The sequence below is a fragment of the Esox lucius genome, chromosome 6 (genome assembly GCF_011004845.1).
Source record: "Esox lucius isolate fEsoLuc1 chromosome 6, fEsoLuc1.pri, whole genome shotgun sequence".
NCBI lineage: Eukaryota > Metazoa > Chordata > Actinopteri > Esociformes > Esocidae > Esox > Esox lucius.
The window spans coordinates 1,870,446-1,893,779 of record NC_047574.1 but is presented as its reverse complement, the minus strand read 5'-3'; the positions used below and the strand labels follow the sequence as shown (position 1 = coordinate 1,893,779).

The 23,334-nt window shown below is 43.9% G+C and overlaps 1 protein-coding gene across 3 annotated transcripts; it reads left to right on the top strand.

Moving 5' to 3' along the window:
- The first annotated feature begins 3,729 nt into the window (after positions 1 to 3,729).
- On the top strand, positions 3,730 to 22,259 carry gpr142 (G protein-coupled receptor 142). Of its 3 annotated transcripts, XR_001198214.3 has the most exons (5): positions 3,730 to 3,994; positions 15,411 to 15,574; positions 16,541 to 16,698; positions 16,795 to 19,735; positions 19,794 to 22,259. XR_001198214.3 is itself a non-coding variant. In XM_020047018.2 (4 exons), exons 2-4 carry the CDS (start codon positions 15,427 to 15,429, stop codon positions 17,617 to 17,619), a joined length of 1,131 nt encoding a protein of 376 aa, XP_019902577.1. In that variant the 5' UTR covers positions 3,730 to 3,975; positions 15,411 to 15,426; the 3' UTR covers positions 17,620 to 22,259. The 3 variants fall into 3 exon arrangements, 2 of the variants coding, with proteins under 2 accessions (XP_019902577.1, XP_010897813.1); XM_020047018.2 differs by having other exon boundaries at positions 3,730 to 3,975; positions 16,795 to 22,259; XM_010899511.4 differs by having other exon boundaries at positions 16,795 to 22,259.
- The last annotated feature ends 1,075 nt before the right edge of the window (positions 22,260 to 23,334 follow it).

Below are 23,334 nucleotides of genomic sequence, written 5' to 3'. Positions count from 1 at the left end.
CTTGCCTTGTCACAAAAAACGTCACGGCATGTTTTCTCCGAAGCGTACATCTCAGATGTGCTGCCTCTTATCGCACTACTCACTCATTTGGTGAGGGGAAGGCATTCAACCACCCTTTCCAACCACAGGGAGTCACTAAACTGCAAAGTGACAAAGCTAACTTATCGGAGATAACTGGGGGACGTACTGGACCATTTGGTGCATAGAACCAGCGTCAGGCAGTCAGATAGAACACATTAAAAGAAACAGAACAGAACTCAGGTATTTGGAGATAAAGCTTGTCTAAACTGTTTCCCATTAAATGCTTGCAGACAGGTTATCAAGTTTACATATTCACATCCTCCCTTAGTTCTCCCTGGTCTCTGTTAGACGTGTGTACATCCCCACCACTGGCAGAGTCTCTGTTAGACGTGTGTACATCCCCACCACTGGCAGAGTCTCTGTTAGACGTGTGTACATCCCCACCACTGGCAGAGTCTCTGTTAGACGTGTGTACATCCCCACCACTGGCAGAGTCTCTGTTAGACGTGTGTACATCCCCACCACTGGCAGAGTCTCTGTTAGACGTGTGTACATCCCCACCACTGGCAGAGTCTCTGTTAGACGTGTGTACATCCCCACCACTGGCAGAGTCTCTGTTAGACGTGTGTACATCCCCACCACTGACAGAGTCTCTGTTAGACGTGTGTACATCCCCACCACTGGCAGAGTCTCTGTTAGACGTGTGTACATCCCCACCACTGACAGAGTCTCTGTTAGACGTGTGTACATCCCCACCACTGGCAGAGTCTCTGTTAGACGTGTGTACATCCCCACCACTGACAGAGTCTCTGTTAGACGTGTGTACATCCCCACCACTGGCAGAGTCTCTGTTAGACGTGTGTACATCCCCACCACTGGCAGAGTCTCTGTTAGACGTGTGTACATCCCCACCACTGGCAGAGTCTCTGTTAGACGTGTGTACATCCCCACCACTGGCAGAGTCTCTGTTAGACGTGTGTACATCCCCACCACTGGCAGAGACCCATAACCCTAAACCGACTGTCTGACAAAGGTCTGTAGAAACTGTGTGCCCCTTTTATTCAAAGGATAATTCCTGATGTTTGTTGGTAAGGAATCCAGTTGTATTCGCTAGCATAAGAACACATTTGCAGTAAACCTCTTTTTCAACCTCATCCATCATCATATTATGATCTCTGGTTTAAAAATAGTGTGCAGCCTCTCCACTAAGGAGCGATAAATGGACAGTCACTGCTAACTACACCTCACAGCACAAAGACAATGGAACAGAGGGTTGAGTTACTGGTCCTTTTACCAGAGCGAACAGAAAGGGGTTTTAGGAGAGCAATATGTGCATGGAAGCAGTGGTTTATTGAAAGAAGTAGGAGTTTAGGATGATAATCAGGAAGACCTGTGTGTGTGTGTGTGTGTGTGTGTGAGAGTGTGTGTGTGTGTGTGTGCGTGTGTGAGAGTGTGTGTGTGAGAGTGTGTGTGTGTGCGTGTGTGAGAGTGTGTGTGTGTTTGAGAGAGCGTGTTAGAGAGGGAGGAAGAGAGGGAAAGAGTCCTGACCATGTCTCCGAGACCCTGGCCACAGTGGGGGGGTCTGACACTAAACGATATGGTGACAGGTTAAAGAAGGGGTACAGTATCTCACAGTGATCATAAAGGTCACGGGTGGGTCCTCTTACAGCCTCCGCGGACAAAATTATTTGAGTCACAAATGCTGTTCACATGAGACTGGCCCATAGGGAGGGCACGTGGTACTGAATAGGACACCATTTAAGCTGTTTCCTGTGTGGAAAGTAATTCAAGTGACAGATATGATGGTGGCTACATACAGTAGGTACTGAACCATCCACACACAGGTGTCAGTTGTGTGAGCTCTGTCACATTTGTATTTGTGGACTCTGTTTAGTGCATTTTGTTATTCAGGCGCTGTGGTGTTTGGGAGGGAAGGAGGGCTTGAGGTACAGCCAGTGTTCAGCGGGGTATTCAGATGAAGCAAGTTAAAGACATTGTACAAGATTTTCAGCTTATGAATGGAAGTGCAAAAGTGACTTGTGCTGTGAGATTGCATTACACACACACACACACACACACACACCAGCCTTGATTTCTCCAGGGAACATTACATTTCCCGGCACGTCTAATCAGAGCCCCTTTACCATGAACTGTGGAACAAGAAGGTGACTGAAACTGCCTGGCTGTTGAAACCAGGTGTGTGAACCTGCCTGTGTTGAAACCAGGCAGCTGAACATGTCTGTCTGTTAAATCCAGGTCATTGAAACTGCTGGTCAGTTGAAACCAGGTGACTGAACCTGTCTGTCTGTTGCAACCAGGTGGCTGATCCTGTCTGTCTGCTGAAACAGGGGGCCGAACATATCGTTCTGTTAAATCCATGTCATTGAACCTGATGGTCAGTTGAAACCAGGTGACTGAACTTGTCAATTTGTTTGAAACCAGGTGATTAACCTGTCTGCTGGAAAGGTATTGACTCTGATGATGAACAATCTGCAACTAGTAGTTCAATAAAACAGTACATTCAGCCTCCCAGCTAGGCAGTATTTCTTTACGTGTGTTCATGTCTTTGTCTGTGAGTGTACACGTGTGGGTGTGTGTGTGTGTGTCTCTGTAGCCAGACCCCCCCGCCACCCGTCTTTTCCTTCTCCCACACACCTCAAGCCCCTCCCCCTCTGGGCATCTTGTTCTGCTTGACTGAGGTCATGGTGCAGTGGGTTGAGGTGGAGGTGAGGTGGGGGGAGGTCGGGTGAGGTGGGGTGAGGTGGGGGGGTGTCGAGAGGAAAGGGGAGGTGTAGGGATGTGTAGGAGTCAGGAGCCATACATTAACTGAACATAAAGTACACACAAGAAGACTGCTTTGCTCCAGTGAGACTGCTTTGCTCCAGTGAGACTGCTTTGCTCCAGTGAGACTGCTTTGCTCCAGTGAGACTGTTTTGCCCCACCTAGCCCCCGCCACTGGGGTGTTTGATGTCCTGCGTGAACCACAGCCTCTATTTGGAGGTGATCTGTGATCTGCAGTGCTACAACAAACTGCAGCACAGCCATAGTGGGAGCAACAGCCAAGCACAGGGTGTCACGTAGCCTTGGTTTAAATTATTGATTAGCTTTAACTAGCTTCGATTTGAACAGGGGAAAAAGCCAAGCAGGAATTACATCACTATGCAAGCAGGTGTTGAGGTTGATTCAACGCACTGTTGCAAACCTGCGATAGGGTTGTGGGGCTGCTTCAGTTGCAGCTGGTTGCCATTTATTTGACATCTAATCTGTGTATTTGTTTTCTTCCTTTTGTGTGACAGTGACCGCTTTGACACATTTCTTATAACTTTGACATACGTAGACAAAATATCTTTGATCATGTCAAGAACTAGGCATTCCTATTGGTCAATGCATCCTGTGGTGAGCTGCAGGCACTTGGGTGGGACTTTTACATTCTGATCATGACCTGTGAGACCCTGTGAGACCTCGTTGGAGGAGGGAAGCAGACCAAGCCAGACAACATCTCGTCTCTGGACTGCAGAGGACCACAGCTAACCTTCGAGTCTTTTACATTTTGAAGACTGTCAATATCTCTTCTCTGTTTCTTTTGCAGTTTGACTCCTTCACCGGTTTCAAAGTATCCTTAAAATATCATCCCTTCCCTTCTCCAACACACCCCCTCCCGCAACCCCCCCCTTCCCCTCTCCATCCCTCCATCCCTCCCTCCCTCCCATCTCCAATCCTTCTCTCCTTCGTTCATTTCGACAGGGGCCGCAGTGATGTGTCTGCTGTTTGGAGCCCAGTTCTCTCATTTTTATTATGATTCATCCTCTCGTCCATCTTCCTCCTCTCGTCCGTCTTCCTCCTCTCCAGAGGCTGTGAGGGTGCTTCGTGTCACAGATCACTGCAGCAGACGGGACCGTTCCGCTGATGGAGGAGGACAACTGGGGAAACTGATGAGCCACATGTGGAGATACGGTAAAGAGCGGCTGTAAAGGTACGGCTTTTAGTCCTCTTTTCACCTGGTGATGCGTGACGACCGCTTTAGCGTGATCCTGATTTTACTCAAGTAAAAGAGTACACAGGTGTTTTGCCTTCAGGTGTTCATGGACACTGGATATTTATTGTCATTTAGAGGGACATACTGGGTTCTTACTGGCTGTTCTGCTTTTCTTTCATGTTGATGCAGTGAAAGGCTGCCTTCCTTAAGATTATGGCTGCATTTGTTCTAATTTTACTGTTTGTCCACTGAACCCAGGACTTCCTGGAGCCAAAGACACCATCCGGGTTTTGTGATATCAAATGTTTTTGTAACGAACAAACTATGTGGGATCTTGATCTAACATTTGTTTTAAATCAACTCCAGAGTGATGTGATGTAAAAATAGAAGGCTGTTAGTTCTGTTGCCAAAGTGAACTTCTGGTTTGTGTCACATTAATATCTTGTGGAAATACAGATTTCACTAACAGAGTTGTCAAGTTGAGCTGTGAAGCTCCTTTCAGCGTAGTGTGTGTGTGTGTGTGTTTGTTTGTCTTTACAAACTGAAAGGAGTGAATTGGGACAAATGAATTGACAGTTTCTAGTGTGTGTCCCCTTTGCCCTCCAGTCAGAACCACCCCAGTTTACTGTACAGTTTATCACCCCTAGCGTTCACTGTACAGTTGATCACCCTAGCGTTCACTGTACAGTTGATCACCCCAGTGTTCACTGTACAGTTTATCACCCCTAGCGTTCACTGTACAGTTTATCACCCCTAGCGTTTACTGTAGTTTATCACCCCTAGCGTTCACTGTACAGTTTATCACCCCAGTGTTCACTGTACAGTTTATCACCCCTAGTGTTCACTGTACAGTTTATTACCCCTTGCGTTTACTGTACAGTTTATCACCCCTAGCGTTCACTGTACAGTTTATCACCCCTAGCGTTCACTGTACAGTTTATCACCCCTAGCGTTTACTGTAGTTTATCACCCCTAGCGTTCACTGTACAGTTTATCACCCCTATCTTTCACTGTACAGTTTATCACCCCTAGCGTTCACTGTACAGTTTATCACCCCTAGCGTTCACTGTACAGTTTATTACCCCTAGTGTTCAATGTACAGTTTATCACCCCTAGTGTTCAATGTAAAGTTTATCACCCCTAGCGTTCACTTTACAGTTTATCACCCCTAGCGTTCACTGAATAGTTTATGACCCCTAGCGTTTACTGTACAGTTTATTACCCCTAGCGTTCAATGTACAGTTTATCACCCCTAGTGTTCACTGTACAGTTTATCACCCCTAGTGTTCAATGTATAGTTTATCACCCCTAGCGTTCACTGTACAGTTTATCAGCCCTAGCGTTCACTGTACAGTCTGAAGCAACATTTGCCATTCAACTGAAACCCAAACCGTCCCTTTACTATCCCCTGAGACACAGGCATGTAATCATTCACTTCTCCTCTCCACAATCTCAATCTGAAATGGTGATATCACCGATATTTATGGTTTCACCGTCATTATGCCGCCTTACTTGTACTCCTGTCCTTGAGCCCTTCTCGGGATACATCCCACTCACAGAAAACGAGGCAAGGGGAGAGCACAGGGCTGGCTGTTGTTTCAGGTGAACCGAAACTGTCTTCTTGCATGAATAATTGAGAGGACACAGTGGAGCAGAGAGACCATTCTAAAGATAGAATTCAGCTCCTCTGTCAGACACAGACACCAAATCAGCCTGGACTCTGACTTAGCCTGGCCCAGGACCTGACTTAACCTGGCCCCGGACCTGACTTAACCTGGCCCCGGACCTGACTTAACCTGGCCCCGGACCTGACTTAACCTGGCCCCGGACCTGACTTAACCTGGCCCCGGACCTGACTTAACCTGGCCCCGGACCTGACTTAACCTGGCCCCGGACCTGACTTAACCAGCCCCTGTACCTGACTTAACCTGGCCCCGGACCTGACTTAACCTGGCCCCGAAACTGACTTAACCTGCCCCCGTACCTGACTTAGCCTGGCCCCGGATCTGACTTAACCTGCCCCCGTACCTGATTTAACCTGGCCCCAGACCTGACTTAACCTGGCCCCGGACCTGATTTAGCCTGGCCCCGGACCTGACTTAACCTGGGCCCGGACCTGACTTAACCTGCCCCCGGACCTGACTTAGCCTGGCCCCGGACCTGACTTAGCCTGGCCCCGGACCTGACTTAGCCTGCCCCCGGACCTGACTTAGCCTGGCCCCGGACCTGACTTAGCCTGGCCCCGGATCTAACTTAACCTGGCCTGACTTTTATATTGTTCTTATTATATTAGTAACCGGTTTATAAGAGCAATTAGGCCCCTCTGTGTTTTGCATTATATGAGCAATATACCACAGCTAAGTGCTGTATAGATGCACTTTTGGGATGTGTAAGAACAGCTCTTAGCTGTGGGATATCGGCTATAGACCACACCCCTCTCATGCCTTATTGGTTAATTACACAACATTGTGTTTGAACTAGCTTGCGGCCACCATGTTCAGCTCCATCATGTCAGTCTTAGATAATAGGTTTTTCCCATTTCAACATGTTCATATTATTTTCCACAGTCCATTCGTTTGTGTTGGGTCAGGCTGATGCGTTGCCGCAAAACCAGCTTGGAGGTCGTCTGTTTGTTATCTAGATCATTTAATCTGACTTTATTTTCCATGTGTAGAGACAACTAAATTGTCTATAAGAATATACTCGGTGATGTGCTTCGGGTCCCTGCTATTGTGAAAATAGCAATGCCGACTGTTTTGACTACAAGCTAGGATCCAGTATCTCTATTCCTGTGTTGATTAGAAATAGAAGGAACCGTGAGCATGCAACCCATAAAGTAAACGTGTCTAATCTGTTAACTGTAACACATCAACCTACTAGTCCAGGAACCCCTATTATATCTATTAAACTGGCTTTACTTAATATCAGATCTCTCACCAACAAATCATTCTTGGTAAATTACATTATAATATCCTACAACCTAGATTTAATGTTTCTCACTGAAACATGGCTAAGATTGTAGTGCCGCAATTCTTAACGAGACAGCACCCTGAAAAATGTGGCTATATGAATACATGTCAAAATGGGAGGAAAGGAGGAGGAGTGGCTACCCTATTCAAAGATACATTCCAGTGCAAAGAAAATACACTAGGTAATTTTATTTCTTTTGAATACCTCTGTTTTACATTGAAGGGTACCCCCAAAATTTTGTTTTTAACCATTTACAGCCCTCAACGATATTCTGCTAATTGTTTTGATGATTTTGCTGAACTACTCTCTGTTATATCAGTTCATTATATCTTTTTCATTATTACAGGGGATTTTAATATCCTCATAGATAATAGTACAGACAAAAATGCCAAATAACTTTTTGCACTACTTGACACTTTTGATCTCACTCAACATGTGAAAGACCGAACACACACTCAAGGCCACATTCTAGATTTGGTTATCTCTAAAGGTCTCAATATTTCCTCTGTCATGGTTAAAGACTTGGCCCTGTCTGATCATTTCTGTGTCTTTTTTCATTCACTTATCACCCCAAATGTTCCAGTAAACTCTGTTTTTGTTAAGAAAAGGTACATTAATGAGAGTACCAATGCTCAGTTTATGGAAGCCATAGCTATCTCTCCAACAATAAGTGCTGAGTCAGTTGATGTACTCCTGGATTATTTTATTGCCAAAATATTGAATGTCATGGATCGTGTTCCACTGGTAAAGGTAAAGAAAACTATGAGCAAACAGAAAACACCATGGAGAACCACCATGGTGGTAAGAACCCTGAAAAGAGATTGTAGGAAAGCGGAACGTGAGTGGAGGAAAACTAAACTTCAAATCCACTATCACATCTATAAACAAAGCCTTGGTAGCTTCAACAATGAGTTACGCAGGGCCAGACAGCAACATTTATCAGGAAGGATCAACAAGAATATCAACAAGACCTGCACTCTAAATTTAATGAATTTGCGTGTTTCTTTAGTGAAAAAAGTATAAGTATTAGACGGACCATCAGAACTACACAGTCTAACAAGGACTCTGTACCGTCACCTCAACCACCAAGACATAACTTGGTTATTATGTCGCATTTTAATACAATTGATAAAAAATCCCTAGAAGAAACAGTTCAACATCTTAAAGCTTCTACATGTTGTCTCGATACACTGCCATCAGACTTTTTTTAAAGAGTTATAGAGTTTTTTTAACTCTATAACAATGGACCTACAGCAAATAGTTAATAGCTCTCTGCAATCAGGCATTTTCCCAACATCTCTAAAATCAGCTGCCATTAAGCCCCTATTAAAAAAAATAACACTGGATGCATCTATAATGAACAACTATAGACCTGTATCAAATCTCCCTTTTATAGCCAATATCATTGAGAAGCAATTTTGTGACCTCAAGCAGTCTCTTAGACAAATTTCAGTCAGGTTTCCGACCTCACCACAGTACTGAAACGGCCCTGATTCATCATCATCATCTTCCGCTTATCCGGGGCCGGGTCGCGGGGGCAGCAGTCTAAGCAGGGATGCCCAGACTTCCCTCTCCCCAGACACTTCCGCCAGCTCTTCCGGGGGGACACCGAGGCGTTCCCAGGCCTGCCGGGAGACATAGTCCCTCCAGCGTGTCCGAGGTCTTCCCCGGGGTCTCCTCCCGGTGGGACGGGACCGGAACACGTTCCCAGGAAGGCGTTCCGGAGGCATCCGAAACAGATGCCCAAGCCACCTCAGCTGACCCCTCACGATGTCCCTGATTAAAGTTTTAAATGATATACGCCTGAATACTGATTCTGATAAAATAACAGTTCTGGTTCTATTAGATCACAGTGCAGCATTTGACACTGTAGATCATAGAACACTTATAGATTGGTTCAGATCTTATCTAGATGGCCCGAGTTACTTTGTCACCATTGGTAATCATGAATCTGATAGGGTGGCTATAACATGCGGAGTTCCACAGGGATCAGTTCTCGGACGGCTTCTGTTCAATCTCTATATGCTACTTCTGGGCCAAATTCTACAGAACAACAACATTATCTACCACAGCTATGCAGATGATACTCAAATATACATGACTCTCGAACCATATGACAACAGCTCAATAGACTCTCTGTGTCACTGTATAGAGCACATAAATACCTGGATGAACCAACATTGTCTACAATTAAACTAAGATTATTGAGATTATTGTGGTTGGCAACAAACAAATTAAAAAGTATTAGTAAAGAGCTGGATTCTCGGGCCCTTAAAACCAGGGATCAAGTGAGTAATCTTGGTGTCCTGATTGACTCACATTTATCAGTCATATCAAAGCGGTCATCAAAACAGCATTCTATCATCTAAAAAATATAGCCAGAATCAAAGGCTTGGTGTCCCAAAAAGACCAAGAGAAGCTAATCCATGTTTTTATCTCTAGTAGGTTTGACTACTGTAATGGCCTCTTAACTATCAAAAAATACTGTAAAACAGCTGCAGCTCATTCAGAATGCTGCGGCTAGAATGTTAACCAGGACCAAGTGAACAGAGCACATCACTCCGGTTCTTAAATCTTTGCATTGGCTTCCAGTCAGTCACAGAATAGATTTCGAAGTGGTGCTTTTAGTTTATAAATCTCTGAATGGTTTAGGACCGGAATAGATTTCTGATATGTTTGAAGAATATAAACCGAGCAGGGCTCTTAGATCCATGAACACAGGTCAGCTATTAGAGCCCAGAGTCCAAACTATACATGGAGAAGCTGCATTTAGCACTTATGCTGTACAAAACATATACATTTTTAAATCCAGGTTAAAAACACTTCTCTTCTCACGTGCCTATGACTGAGAACTTAAACTTAACCACACTGTTTAGCCTTATAGCTTCCCACTTTTAATCTTTATATGTTTTCTTATTGTATTTTTTTATTATTATGGTGTATTCATTTGCTTTGATGTTTTCATTTGAGTATTTGTTTTTATGTTATTGTTTTCATATATTTTTCTAGTCCAGACACAAAGTTTGGATTTATATAAAAGTCTCCATTGCGTTGGCAGGTGCTGGCACAAAAAAAGTGGCTGAATGTGTTTTTTTCTATGGATTTCTATATAATTAAACAATTGGCAATTAGAGCAGTAACATTTTATAAAACGTAGAGATCTGATCTAACACAGCTGTCAGCCAATCAGCTTTCACGATTCAAACTCCCTGTTTTAAAATTATTATTATTATTATTATTATTATTATTATGGGTTCTAAGTAGTTCCTTGTTGTTTGGCTCTGTAGTCCCCTTTGTTATCCATATTAATAAAGCAAGACATTAGAACTTTAATCTTGCGCCGGAAAATCTGCAGTGCTATTTATTTGTTTGTTATTTTGCACATAAATATACATCTTCAGCAGATCAAATGGTTTGATGGCTAGAAAGGAAATGCGTGTTTGTGTTTCTATCTGCTGTAACCCCACTGGGAGAAGCTCTCCATCTCCAGGAGACCCGTTCCAAACAGAACACTATCGCCTACAGACAGCCCTACTTCTGACCAGGACCCACATTGCTATATATGGAAATAGGGTCTTGTTTGGTGTCCCAAAGGACATCCGATGTCAGCAAGTTGGCTTGTGCCTCTTACATAACACAACATGGTTGAAATATCATCCGTCGACTGGACTGCGGATGCTTTAATGCCAAGACTAGCGAAGTGAATCGCAGTGTGCCGACAGAGAAACACTCACTATCACAGCACATGTCAGTAGTAGATAACTATAAGAACGGAACATGAATTAAAGAGACAGATCTGTCTCTACGCTGTCAGGCTTTTAGTAACATTGACCTGACTGAGCATGTCTGCTTCACGCAGTTAAAAATAGAAACATCATAATGGCATGTTATTTTATTAGCGCCAAAAGCAAGAGGGCAAATTAGAGCTGTCTCTAAAGCGTAGATTAAAGAGTCAGAGAAATAGTACTGTCAGAATAAAAATGCATCAATTTCAAAGCATAACTTCTATGCCATGTAGCACAGAAATAGGATAGTAAAAAAAGGTAAAACAATTGTCAACATTACTGTGCTTTAAATAGAGAGAAAGAGGGAGGGAGGGAGAACCAGCCACCTACGTAAAAAACACAAATGATAATGACAGGGATTAGATGATCACCATTATTCCCTTCAAGCAGCATTGGAAGAGTGAATTGTGTGCAGCATAACAGTCATGCTGAAAAGTGTGTGAAAAAAACAAGGAGTTGGTAATCTTGTCTCTGTGTGTGTGTGTGTGTGTGTGTATGTGTGTGTCTATGTGAGTTGCTGTAATTATGTTAGTTAAGTCTGGTCAATGAGATTGGTATTGTCCATAAGAAATTCATTTCCTAGAGCAAACATCTCAATTTAAGTGCAGAAAAACAACAAATCCCACCACCAGAGCAGTTTCATTCTCGGCTGTGGCCCTCAGCAATTCTCCATCTGTTCCACTGAGACTAATAAGACTGGGTTCACTGGATCAAGCCTCCTCTGAAAACTGTTAACTATGCGGCCTGTACTGTTCTGAAAAATGTGCTCGTCTTGCATCCACTGTACTGTTCTGAAAAATATGCTTTTCTTGCGTCCACTGTACTGTTCTGAGAAATATGCTCATCTTGAGTCTACTGTACTGTTCTGAGAAATATGCTCATCTTGAGTCTACTGTACTGTTCTGAGAAATATGCTCATCTCACGTCCACTGTACTGTTCTGAGAAATATGCTCATCTCGCATCCACTGTACTGTTCTGAGAAACATGCTCATCTCGCATCCACTGTACTGTTCTGAGAAATATGCTCATCTCGAGTCCACTGTACTGTTCTGAGAAATATGCTCATCTGGCGTCCACTGTACTGTTCTGAGAAATATGCTCATCTCGCATCCACTGTACTGTTCTGAGAAATATGCTCATCTCGCGTCCACTGTACTGTTCTGAGAAATATGCTCATCTCGCGTCCACTGTACTGTTCTGAGAAATATGCTCATCTCGCATCCACTGTACTGTTCTGAGAAATATGCTCATCTCGCGTCCACTGTACTGTTCTGAGAATTATGCTCATCTCGCATCCACTGTACTGTTCATGATGAACAGCTACATCACATTGGACTTCCAGTTGGTCCGATTTTCTTTTGGTGCCAAACAAGCTGCCTTGACAATACAGGGCTGAGCTGTGGCCACTTGAAGATGGAAGGTCACACTAAGATGGCTCATTTGACAAGAAAATGTATGTTGACTATTGAAATACTTGTTTGTAAACCATATCTTGCAATATTTTTACACCACTTAAATAAGCAAACAATCCCTCTTTAACTAGCTACTAGTAGCTAATTATTTGCCAAATTATGTTATTTGAAAAAGTTTAAGTTTGCCTAACTTGTTAAGCATGACATTTGTAGACACGTTGCCCCTAAGGGACACTGTCAATAAAAATGAGTCTCTAGATCTCAGTTGTCATCACCAGATTTATTGTTTTACAAGCTTACATTTCTGCCTGTGTTAGGAAATGGATATAATGGTCCTGAAGTTGAAGCCACAACTCTGTGTGTCGTCACATGAGATCCATGAATAATGGAACTTTAAACGTATGCATGAACTGTGTATCCATGTGTTCTATATCCTCACTCCTCAACACTTCTACTACCGCCTATTCCGTCCCAGCCATGCGGCTCATCACATTCAGAGTGTGTTAGCATTTCCTCAGCAGTTATTATTAAAGGTCATTATGGGGAAACATGTCTTGGCCGGAAGGCATATCCATTGATTTCTGTAATTGCATCCAGAGAAAGACTCTCGCCTCTGAACTCTATAAATGTAATAGTGGTGTGTAAGGGACGATGCTGGATTGTATTGTTAAGGTGAACAGGCATCTGTTCCTTACTGGGAGAGCTGAGTTAGCAAAACCACGTATAGTAGCACGCCTCGGCTGTCGTGTGAGAGCTTTCACCAGGTTTCAACCGACATTCCATGATTACCTGTGTCTCCTGGATCCATGTCTGTGTGCCCCTTGCATTCCCTGGGCGACATCACGGTGGCAACTCTTTTGTGCATTCAGCAAGAACTAGTGCCGTCCTCTGTACCGTTTGGAAGGAATATAGGTTTGAATGTTGGCAATGTAAAATCAGATCAACTGTCATGACACTACTCTGGGTTGGTCTCTGCACTATTTTGTCATGATACTTGTTCCCGTATATATGATTAAACCTAAAATAATTAACTGTTATGCTAACGACTGAAGAGTTTTTACTTGATAAATTGTGAACATTTTCCATCTTCCACAATTTCCACTTCGGCCTCACTCATTTGCAATACAGCTTTACAATATCTACAGTGAATTTTCCCCATTGGTTTTCATAGCGACAGCATTCAGTTCAGTTCAGTGCTTCAAAGGCTCATGAGCAGACAAATATTGTCTGAAAGCCTATGGAGGCATTAGAGTCGAATAGATAAGGAGAAAACAGGAAGGACAGCATCCTGGTCAAATGAGGATAGATGGAGCATTAAAAAGACAGCAAGTTAAATGGGGAGAATGGGTGTTAGATGGAGGAAAGACAGCGGGTTAAACAGGGAGAACAGGTGTTAGATGGAGGAAAGACAGCAGGTTAAATGGGGAGAACGGGTGTTGGATGGAAGAAAGAGGAGGGAGGACAAGTAGGGAAGAAATAGGGTAAAAGAAAACCAGAAAACCAAAGATATTGAGAAAGATAGAGAATCAGAGAGTCAGTAGGAAAGAAGGAGACAGAGACTAAGATACATATAGACAGACAGACAGATTACATTGTGTGGCCACCAGCTGTTACTGGTAAAAATGTGGTTATATGTTCTAGGGCTTTCACAATATCAGGTCTTCAGTACACAATTATTGTGGCCAAAATAATTCACAGTAACAATATTTTTGCAGTATCTATAGACAAATTTAAAAAAAAAAGCTATCTGTCAAATGAAACAACTTTGTGTGTATGGAGGAGGAGAGTTGGTAACCATAACGGTACAAATAAAAAATTACACATTACAAAAAAAACACTTAATGGACAGTGAAAAGGCAACCAGATGAACTGATAAAAAAAAATATCTACAAGGCCGAACACCAAGATGAGTTTTTAGAAAAATACAACATCCTTTTTTCCATGTCAATAGGCTACTAAAATGGTGCGTCTTTGCGGATCTCTCCCGGGGTTTCTAGTGGGGCTAAACAGTGGATAGGTCCAGTCTGCTTGTTTAAGCACATACATCGTTTGTCTATGGGTGACATAAATAAGCTATAGAAAAATCAAGAGTCTTTTTTGGAAAAATCCAACTTCAATTTCACCTAGTGAATATGATATTATCATGTGTATTATTAACATGATGTCAATATTTCATTTTTTAAATATCACGGTTATCGTCATTACTGGTATATCGCAACACCCTAATATGTACTGAGCTGAACTAATTCCGGTTTCTCCCATTATTAAATTAAACCGCCCCTATGTTGGTGAACACTGGTCTAGAGAGTTTGAAAGGAAAACAATGACATTAGAAGGACTAGTGTATTCCTCACCATCTGGTGTTGTTGCTTGGCTCTGGTCTAATTGACTCTATGGCCCTTCTACCAACTCACTCCCCATCATTAACACAGAGAGAGAGCGAGCGAGAGAAAGAGAGAGAGAGACAATCTAGCTAGTCCTGAGGCAATGGTTAAAAGTATATTACCCCCAAAAACATGACAGCATGCTGGACAGTCTGTGTGTGTGCGTGTGTGTGTGCGTGCGTGTGAAAGAGGCACACATGTTAATCAGTGAAAAAAAAATAAAACATCCCATGCCAATAAAGCCCCTTTATATTTCAGTTCAGAGAGAGAATGAGAACAAAGTGGTCTGAACGGGAATCCAGGTGAATTGAAGGTAGATCGGGAGAGAGAGAAAGAGAGTAAAAGGGGAGGGAGGTGAAGTGGGTTCCAAACTATTTGGCCTCACCGTGGCCTCACTCATTAACACAGTTTCTGTTCTGGAAAACATGCTAAGTCTCTCTTTACTTAACCTTTCACCCTAGGAACTCTTGGCTAAGTATAGCTAATGTAGCACATGCCGTGATCAGCCATGACTCAGACCTTATTAACACTCATATGAATCTCATCAAACATTCTGTTCAGCCAAACCAGGACACCCAACCCCCTCCAGTGAAACACAACTAGGTCATGACTCGTTATCACTACGGAACCAGGCACCAGGAACAAAGACTTGGCTAAACCGTGTACACTTTTTTAATAGGTTGATTGCTTGTTAAAGGATACAAGTTCTAGAATTCTCTCTCTGTCTCTTATTCGGTCTCTCTTCATCCTCCTTCTCCCACTGGCTTTATTTTTCTCTCCCCCACCTTTACCCTGTCTCCCCCTCCCTCCCTCCCTCCCTCCCTCCCTCCTTCTCACTCTCTCTAAATATCTGTCTTTTAGGAGATTCACCAAGGTCATGTTTGACTGGCCCAATATCACAGTGGTGCCGAGCCCATCAGATCAGGCCCAGAAACCAGGAGGTGGGGAGCTCCAGAGGTCTAAATGTGTCCTGGGGTTCTTCCCTATTGTGTACTACAGCGTCCTCCTCTGTGTGGGGGTACCAGGTACGCACACACACACACACACACACACACACACATACATGTTTAGCTGTTTAAACCAACATTTAAACCAAAGTTCACCGTCCTTAAAAAATCCTACTTTTCCTAATCCTAACCTTGAACCTTAGCCTAACCTTAACTTTAATTACATCTATGCCTAAAATAGGCCTAGCCTTAAGCCTAACTTGTAATGCTTAAGCCTACCCCTAACCACAACTGTAACTTTTGCCCTAAACACTAAAACCTAACAATTGCCTTTTTCAAAATGAGGACGGGAAAAGTTTACAGGACATTTACATCCTGATAGTATAGTGAAAATCCCAATCGACGTTAACAGATTGCAACTGGTCCAACTGTGATGGGTTGTGTCATTTGTGTGATTGTGCACCACAACCTTGATGGAGACGTGTTGATCACTGTGATGGGTATTGATCCGACATAACCAGGGACGTTGGTGGGGAGGGAGGGGGACGCCGCCCCCCGTCATCCCTCCTCAAACCGACATATCACCTTGGGGATTTAGGGACTCACAGGTGACAGTCAACTAACAGCTCCAAGTGTTGGAATGGAGTGTTAGAGACAGAACATATAGGTGTGGATGGACCAGGATGTTGGAACGGACCATTAGAGACACAACATATACGTGTGGATGGACCAGGATGTTGGAACGGACCATTAGAGACAGAACATATAGGTGTGGATGGACCAGGATGTTGGAACGGACCATTAGAGACAGAACATATAGGTGTGGATGGACCAGGATGTTGGAACGGACCATTAGAGACAGAACATATAGGTATGGATGGACCAGGATGTTGGAACGGACCATTAGAGACAGAACATATAGGTGTGGATGGACCAGGATGTTTGTGTCAAACTGCTTAAAAAACACACACATAAACAAACGTTTAAACACACAAAAAAACAAACCCATTCATCTCTCTTCTCCTCCCTCCCTCCATTTCATAGTGAACATCTTGACAGCAGTGGCTCTGTCTCGGCTGGCGGTGCGTACCAAGAAGGCTCTGTATGTGTACCTGCTGGCTCTGACCGGCTCGGACATCCTTTCCCAGCTCTTCATCATCTTTGTTGGCTTCCTGCTGGAGAGTGCCGTGTTCCACCGAGAGGTAAGGCAATGCAGTTCCAATCCCAGGCGACACGCCGTAAAAAGCCAGGAGATTTATTCAGAAATCACTAAACTTTCTGTTTTGGTTTTGTTGTAGGTCCCCATGCTCCTGCTGCACTCCATCAGTGTGGCAGAGTTTGCCGCCAACCACGCCTCCATCTGGTGCACCGTCCTGCTGACCGTGGACCGCTACGTGGCTCTGTGCCACCCCTTACTCCACCGCCAGATCAGCTACCCGGCGTGGGCGCGCCGCATCATCACCGTGGTCTTTCTCCTGGCACTGCTGTCCGGCGTTCCGTTCTTCTGGTGGTCAGACTTGTGGCGCGTCGCCGACCCGCCCACCTCACTGGACTCCGCCCTCATTTGGACACACGTCACCATAATCTACTTCCTGCCGTGCAGCATCTTCCTGGTGCTGAACTCGCTGATCGTCATTCGGCTGCGGGAGCGCCAGAGGCAGGCCCCATGCCAGGAGGAGTGCGGGGGAGGCGCGGCGCGCCACGCGCCACGGAGACAGCTGGGCAAGAGCACGGCCATGCTGCTCGCCATCACCTCAGTGTTCGCCGTCCTCTGGGCCCCCAGGACGGTGGTGGTGGTCTATCACCTGTATGTGTCCTCTGTCAACAGGGACTGGCGGGTCCACCTGGCCTACGACCTGTCCAACATGCTGGCCATGCTCAACACCGCCGTCAACTTCTTCCTCTACTGTTTCGTCAGCAAGCCGTTCAGAGCCGCTGTTCGGGATGTCCTGCTCCTCCGCGGCGCTCAGCTGAACCACAGAAGGACACTCCGTCACCAGCACGCTCCTGCCAACACCTCCTTGTCCTCCCTGTCCAGCGGGATGAACAAGCGCTCTCACCAAGACTCCACCAACCCCACCCCGCTGCCACCTCGGAGGGCCGTGGGGATCGTGTCCCCCTGACCTTGACCCCTGACCTTGACTCTGGGATGAGACTCCCTAATTGTGACCAGTTACTCTGTCCAACATCCTCTCCCCAGGTTTCAGAGGAGCCATGCATCGTCTTTGATGCGTCCCCTCTTCCATCCCTACATTGGTCCCCTCCATCTCCCATTACGATATTCTCCTCGTCTTGGGTAACCACACCTGGTCTGGTGCTAGGCTGCTCCGTTTTCTCTTATAATGGAGAAAAAAACGTATTCCGGTGAGTGTTCTCATCAGACACACAATTCATGCCTTTGGGAAGGCGAGGAGTGCTAAATCTTTGGCCGGCCAGTGTGCTCATGAAACCCCTCTGAAACCCCTCAGGAACCTCCCCACCATAGAGCACATTCTCCTTCATAGTTGAACAGACGTCGGAACTGTAGCCGTTTAAAGATAGTGGCCGTCTATCTGGAGAGACTAACGCTCTCCAAGCAGCCGGTTTTAACCCCCTGGCCCTGACAACCTTCCAATCCAAACCAAACCTGTCCCTCACCACACGCCTCCCTTTTAGAATCCCCCCGTCTCCCCAACCAGTTGACCTTGACCCTAAGACCCTTCTCATCCAGACCAGCCTGTTCTCCTCCATCCGTCCATACATCCCACGGTTCTGTTGAGCAACTATGACCTGAAAACCACAGACAATCACAGACAGTGTATTGCCTCCATGTGTGCCCTCTGACCACTCTCTGGGCCAGCCGTCAATCAACCTCAGCTGAAAATTCTCAGCCTTCTACCGAACTGAGCTGATGTTGGACTCAAAACAAGCAGAATGTTTTTTCTACTGATTAAACTGTTATTTATTATGTTCCTGTGTCCCAGCGGGAACCACATAGAGACACACTAAGTATTTATTTTGCCTCGTGTAACATTTGGCTTGTGTCATGAAAGGCACTGGGTCATACATTTTGTCGTTGTCCGTTTATGGTAACTGGTCCTACTTATATAACATGATATTTGTTAGTTTCTTAAAAAAGGCAGGTTTTCTTGTTTTGCGTCTGGTCTTGCAGGTTGCAGGTGTGCTTGGTGCTTCGGTCGGCAAACACAGAACAGACAGACCTTTGATGTGCGCCTGAACCCGTCCTCCAGCCAGCAACTGGAGGAACAGAGCTTCATTACTGGCCTTCTGTTCTTCACCAGGAAACAGATAGTTTGGTGTAAATGATTGCCTTTGGTGTACAAAGGCAATCATTTATTTTCTTGATAATAAGCAATGAAGGAGTCTGATCTGGGATAGCTACGCAGTATGTATAGCTGTGATAGCTCAACGGTGCTGTACTGTAACACTCCACATGCCTATTGACCCAAATGACATCCGATGAGCGGAGCGGCACAACCGAAACCAATCAAGCAGGCAATGGTATTAAGTACTTAACTTCAACAGCCATAGCGACGAGCAGTGCCACAGCTGTTCACTCTAGGATTTATTTTTTCAGGAAAAAGCAACGGGACAGAGGTTAAAATGAAGTGCTCTGTGACTGCCTAAAAGCCATGGGGGAAAGGCTCCGTTCTGCAAACACATTCCCCCCACTTTGGACTTTAGCCCAGCTTGTTAAACAAACCTAACCTCAGACTGACAGACGACACAGACTCACAGACTCACAGACAGACAGAGAGAGAGACAGACAGACAGAGAGACAGAGAGACAGACAGACAGAGAGACAGACAGACATGTCCGTATATTTCCATTTGATCCAGGACAAAAAACAAATTCAAATGGCAATTTGTTAAATTTGATATTTTAGCAATAAGGCATTATAACCTGTGGTTTACTGTCATTAACTCAAGACTAAAGGGAGCTCAATAAGCAATAAGCCAGTGTTTATGTCGAGATTGGGGCTTCAAACTAGGAGTCACACATACTATGGAAAGTGCCATTTGTTTGTATAATAAGTCAGATTAACCCCCAGGATTTAATAACCAGGTTTACAGTGATCTGTTTGTCTAATAAGTAAGACTAACCCCCAGGGTTTAATAACCAGGTTTACACTGATCTGTTTGTCTAATAAGTCAGACTAACCCCCAGGGTTTAATAACCAGGTTTACACTGATCTGTTTGTCTAATAAGTCAGACTAACCCCCAGAGTTTAATAACCAGGTTTACACTGATCTGTTTGTCTAATAAGTCAGACTAACCCCCAGAGTTTAATAACCAGGTTTACACTTTGATCTAGAATTTATCAATATATCATGTAACGCCCCCTTATCAATAAGTCGACCATTTCCTTTTCAATATATACTTTCTGTCTCCCCGTAGTCATGTATAGAGTAGTTCAGTTTGTGCCACCAGGAACAGACAGGAAGAGAATGATTTATTTTTGCTGATTATCTCCTTTGTCTTACATTGACAGTGAACTGATTGCTGGTTTCCATTGTTTTTATCAACCTAAAGAAACCGAACTAAGCAGAAAGTGACAAGGGGTTGTTGTAAATGACAAATATACTTTGGTTAAGGGCCATTCTCAAGCACAATGCAACGCAGAGTGCCAGGATACATCCCTTAGCCTTGGTACTGAATATTGACCGTCACCACAAACCTTAAGATGCCTTATTGCTATTATAAACTGATTGTAAATGTAAAGTTTTTTAAATGGCAGCGTTAACGCATCATTCAGCAACCACAGTTTGATTTCCTGCTGCTTGGGGTTTGGAGACAACCGTGGGTTTGTATGGTCAGCTGTGGGTTTAATCCACATAGCTCTGCAGATGCTTGAGTTGTCATTACATGAGCACAAGACCAACCAAATACCACTGTCTAGAAGCATCTCAGAGCCCAACATTCAGCTAATGTGAATGTAGTTGTTTGATACAGTATACTACAGTTGTTCCATTTATGGAAATCTAATATATGGCCATATACATCAAAAGACTTAAGTATATTTTAAAAAACATGATCATATATGTTAATTACATATTTAAATCTGACATATATAAAAATGTACATATGCGTTGATCTAACCAAATACGCTAACATATACGCTCATATAAGACATATAAGTTACATACATATATTGCCGTATATTACTTTTCCATAGTCAGTTAATGTGAATGTAGTTGTTTGAAATGTACTGTGTGCGTAAAGGTTTCATGCCAAGATTAGAGGAGCACAGAAAGTAATTTGTGTCCCACCAGCTTATCTTGTCTCCATGCGGTCACACGTCTCTGCCTGATAAACACTAAGGTACCGTGTGGCGTTGCTTAGAGGCTCCCCCTCCGAGCACAGCCGGGAGTCCTTCCATCCACAATGACTTCTGAGAGGCCCCCTGTGTGTTGGTCCAGTGACCGGCTTGGGGAGGGGCCCCGGTGTCAGATAAGAATGTCAACTCATGCGGATTGGACGTCCACCCCCCCCCCAACCCCCCGTTGCCCTGGTGACCATGTCTCTGTGTGTCCGTCCGTCAATAGCTTGAAGAGGGCGGGGTCTGACAACACAGACGCTACCCAGCGTGTCTTTGTCGACGCCCCCCCCCCCCCCCCCCTAAATCCAACTGACTCCGCGAGGGGAAGGGGAGCGGGTAACCGTGGCAACCCCAGAGGGTGAAAACAGCAGGCATCATGATGGCTCATGGGAGAGGCTGATTTAGATACTAACGTGTGATTATGATGTCAAGGCAGTCCCTGATTATGATTGACCTGGGAACAGGTGTTGATTACAGTTCTCAGGGACCCAACAGCTTGTTTGGGATTTGAATTTGAATCTCAATATTAGCCAAGCTGAAAAAAAATGTGGGAATTAATTGACAAATATGCAAAGTAAGTCTACTGCAGGACAGTCAATTACACTGAATGCTCATTGAAATCACCGGGGATTTGAATTACAAGTAACCTCAAGCTAAGAATGATGTTCACCTGCTACTGTTCCGACTGCTTTTAAATGATTGTTGTGGAGAACTGTGAAAGAAAGGAAAGTACCTTCAATACGCATGTTGTTCTGATCTTGCATGTTGCCTCATTGTCTCTGTTGTTGAGTGGTTTCATGATCTATGTTCACGTAATGTGTTTAGATTATCTTTGCTTTCCCTAAACTCTTCCCACCTCTTCTGTTTGGCTGTCTTATCCAGTCTTATGGTCTTCTTGCACAAACAGATCTGGAACCAGGCCAGCCTTTCCCCCATCACAGCACTCCAGTGCACAGGTGCTGCAGAGAATTACCCTGTCCTTTCCTTAAAGGGAATCAACAGCCAATATCTACATATTATCTAAGTTCATAAATAGCTTGAAGTGATGGTTGGACTGTGTCTCTATGAAACCAACTGTCTCACTCATGGACGAGCTAGCAGGAGGGTTACATTGCTCTCCCCCACTTATGCGATTTGATAGAACTTTGTAAAATAACAATTATCTAGGTGGAAAACAACTGTTCTGTCACAGTTCAATGTTCTATGGGGGAACATTTGTTTTCCTTTAGATTATTTTTATTTCTAACAAATCGCTTTTGTGACAGTAGCCGCTTAGACCAGGCCATGAAATGAATCCTCAATAGATAAGATTTTTCATTAATTTGTTCAGTTTTAATACATCACAGACTATCAGCAACGTTTGTTAAATTATAACTTTAATTGATTTGTGTACTTAGACTTAAATCTTAGATATTTGTATTTATTCCTTTTTAAGCACTGATACCAGAGTCATACTTTTATATTGAATGGAAATAAATGTTTCATTTTATTATTTTATTCTTTTGTGTGTTTAATTTCCTTATTAGTCTGACTCTTTACTCTGGTTTCACAGATAATACAATTATTCACAAAACAACACAGACCAACAGCTCACTGACTCACTGACTGAACTCAAATAAAGAAGAACACAGTATATTATAGAGTACTATAGAACCTTTAAGTAATTACGTGGTATTCTGATATATACTGTAGTTCTGTAAAAATGCCAATGACCTTGTGTAACGTCGTTGTATGGATATGCTGGTAATACAGTGGCTTTTGCCTTGCCTGTTTCAGTCGGCCATCGTCCATTTTTTGTCATTTGCATGGCAGGTGGCCTTGCTCAGCAGTTCCCATGGCCTATCCACAAGGTTTACTTCAGAAGACTCAAAAGACCATAGGTTTACTGGTGAAATTCAAGAGAGGGGTACTTAGGTGTTCCGGGCATAGCAAAACACAGTTGGTCGTGCAGTAACTGAAAAATGTTGGGAACCACTAACCTAGTGGTCAGACCATCTGGCCATTAAACAAAAGGTTGATAGATCAAATCCCCAAGCCAGCATGGTGAACACCTCTGTCACTAAACCCTGTCAGTAAGCCTGTTAACCCTAATGGCTCACCTCTAGTCTTTCCTGCTCACAAAAGACTACAATTAAATACCAAAGGATTCTTCAGTCACATCTACAATAACACCACATTAAATTATGTAGTATTTAATACAGTAATATATTTACAATCCATCGTCACACATTTTGCATATGGGAAGCCTTTCACATACAATATTTAAATGTTATGCCACAAAATGATGAGTTCTCTTTTTTGAGTTCTCTGTATTCATCAGTGTCCTTTGGTAAGTAAAAGAATGTCCATTGTGGAAAGTAACAGATAACATAGATAACGGCTTACGTGCCACTTAGCAAAAAGACCACACTTGCTAAAAAGAAATGCTTGGTCAAAGTAGGGCATAAATAAGGATCTGAGCTGTTTAGATGATCACTGTACGTGATTAAGAGACATAGTGTCAGTATGAGGGTTGCTG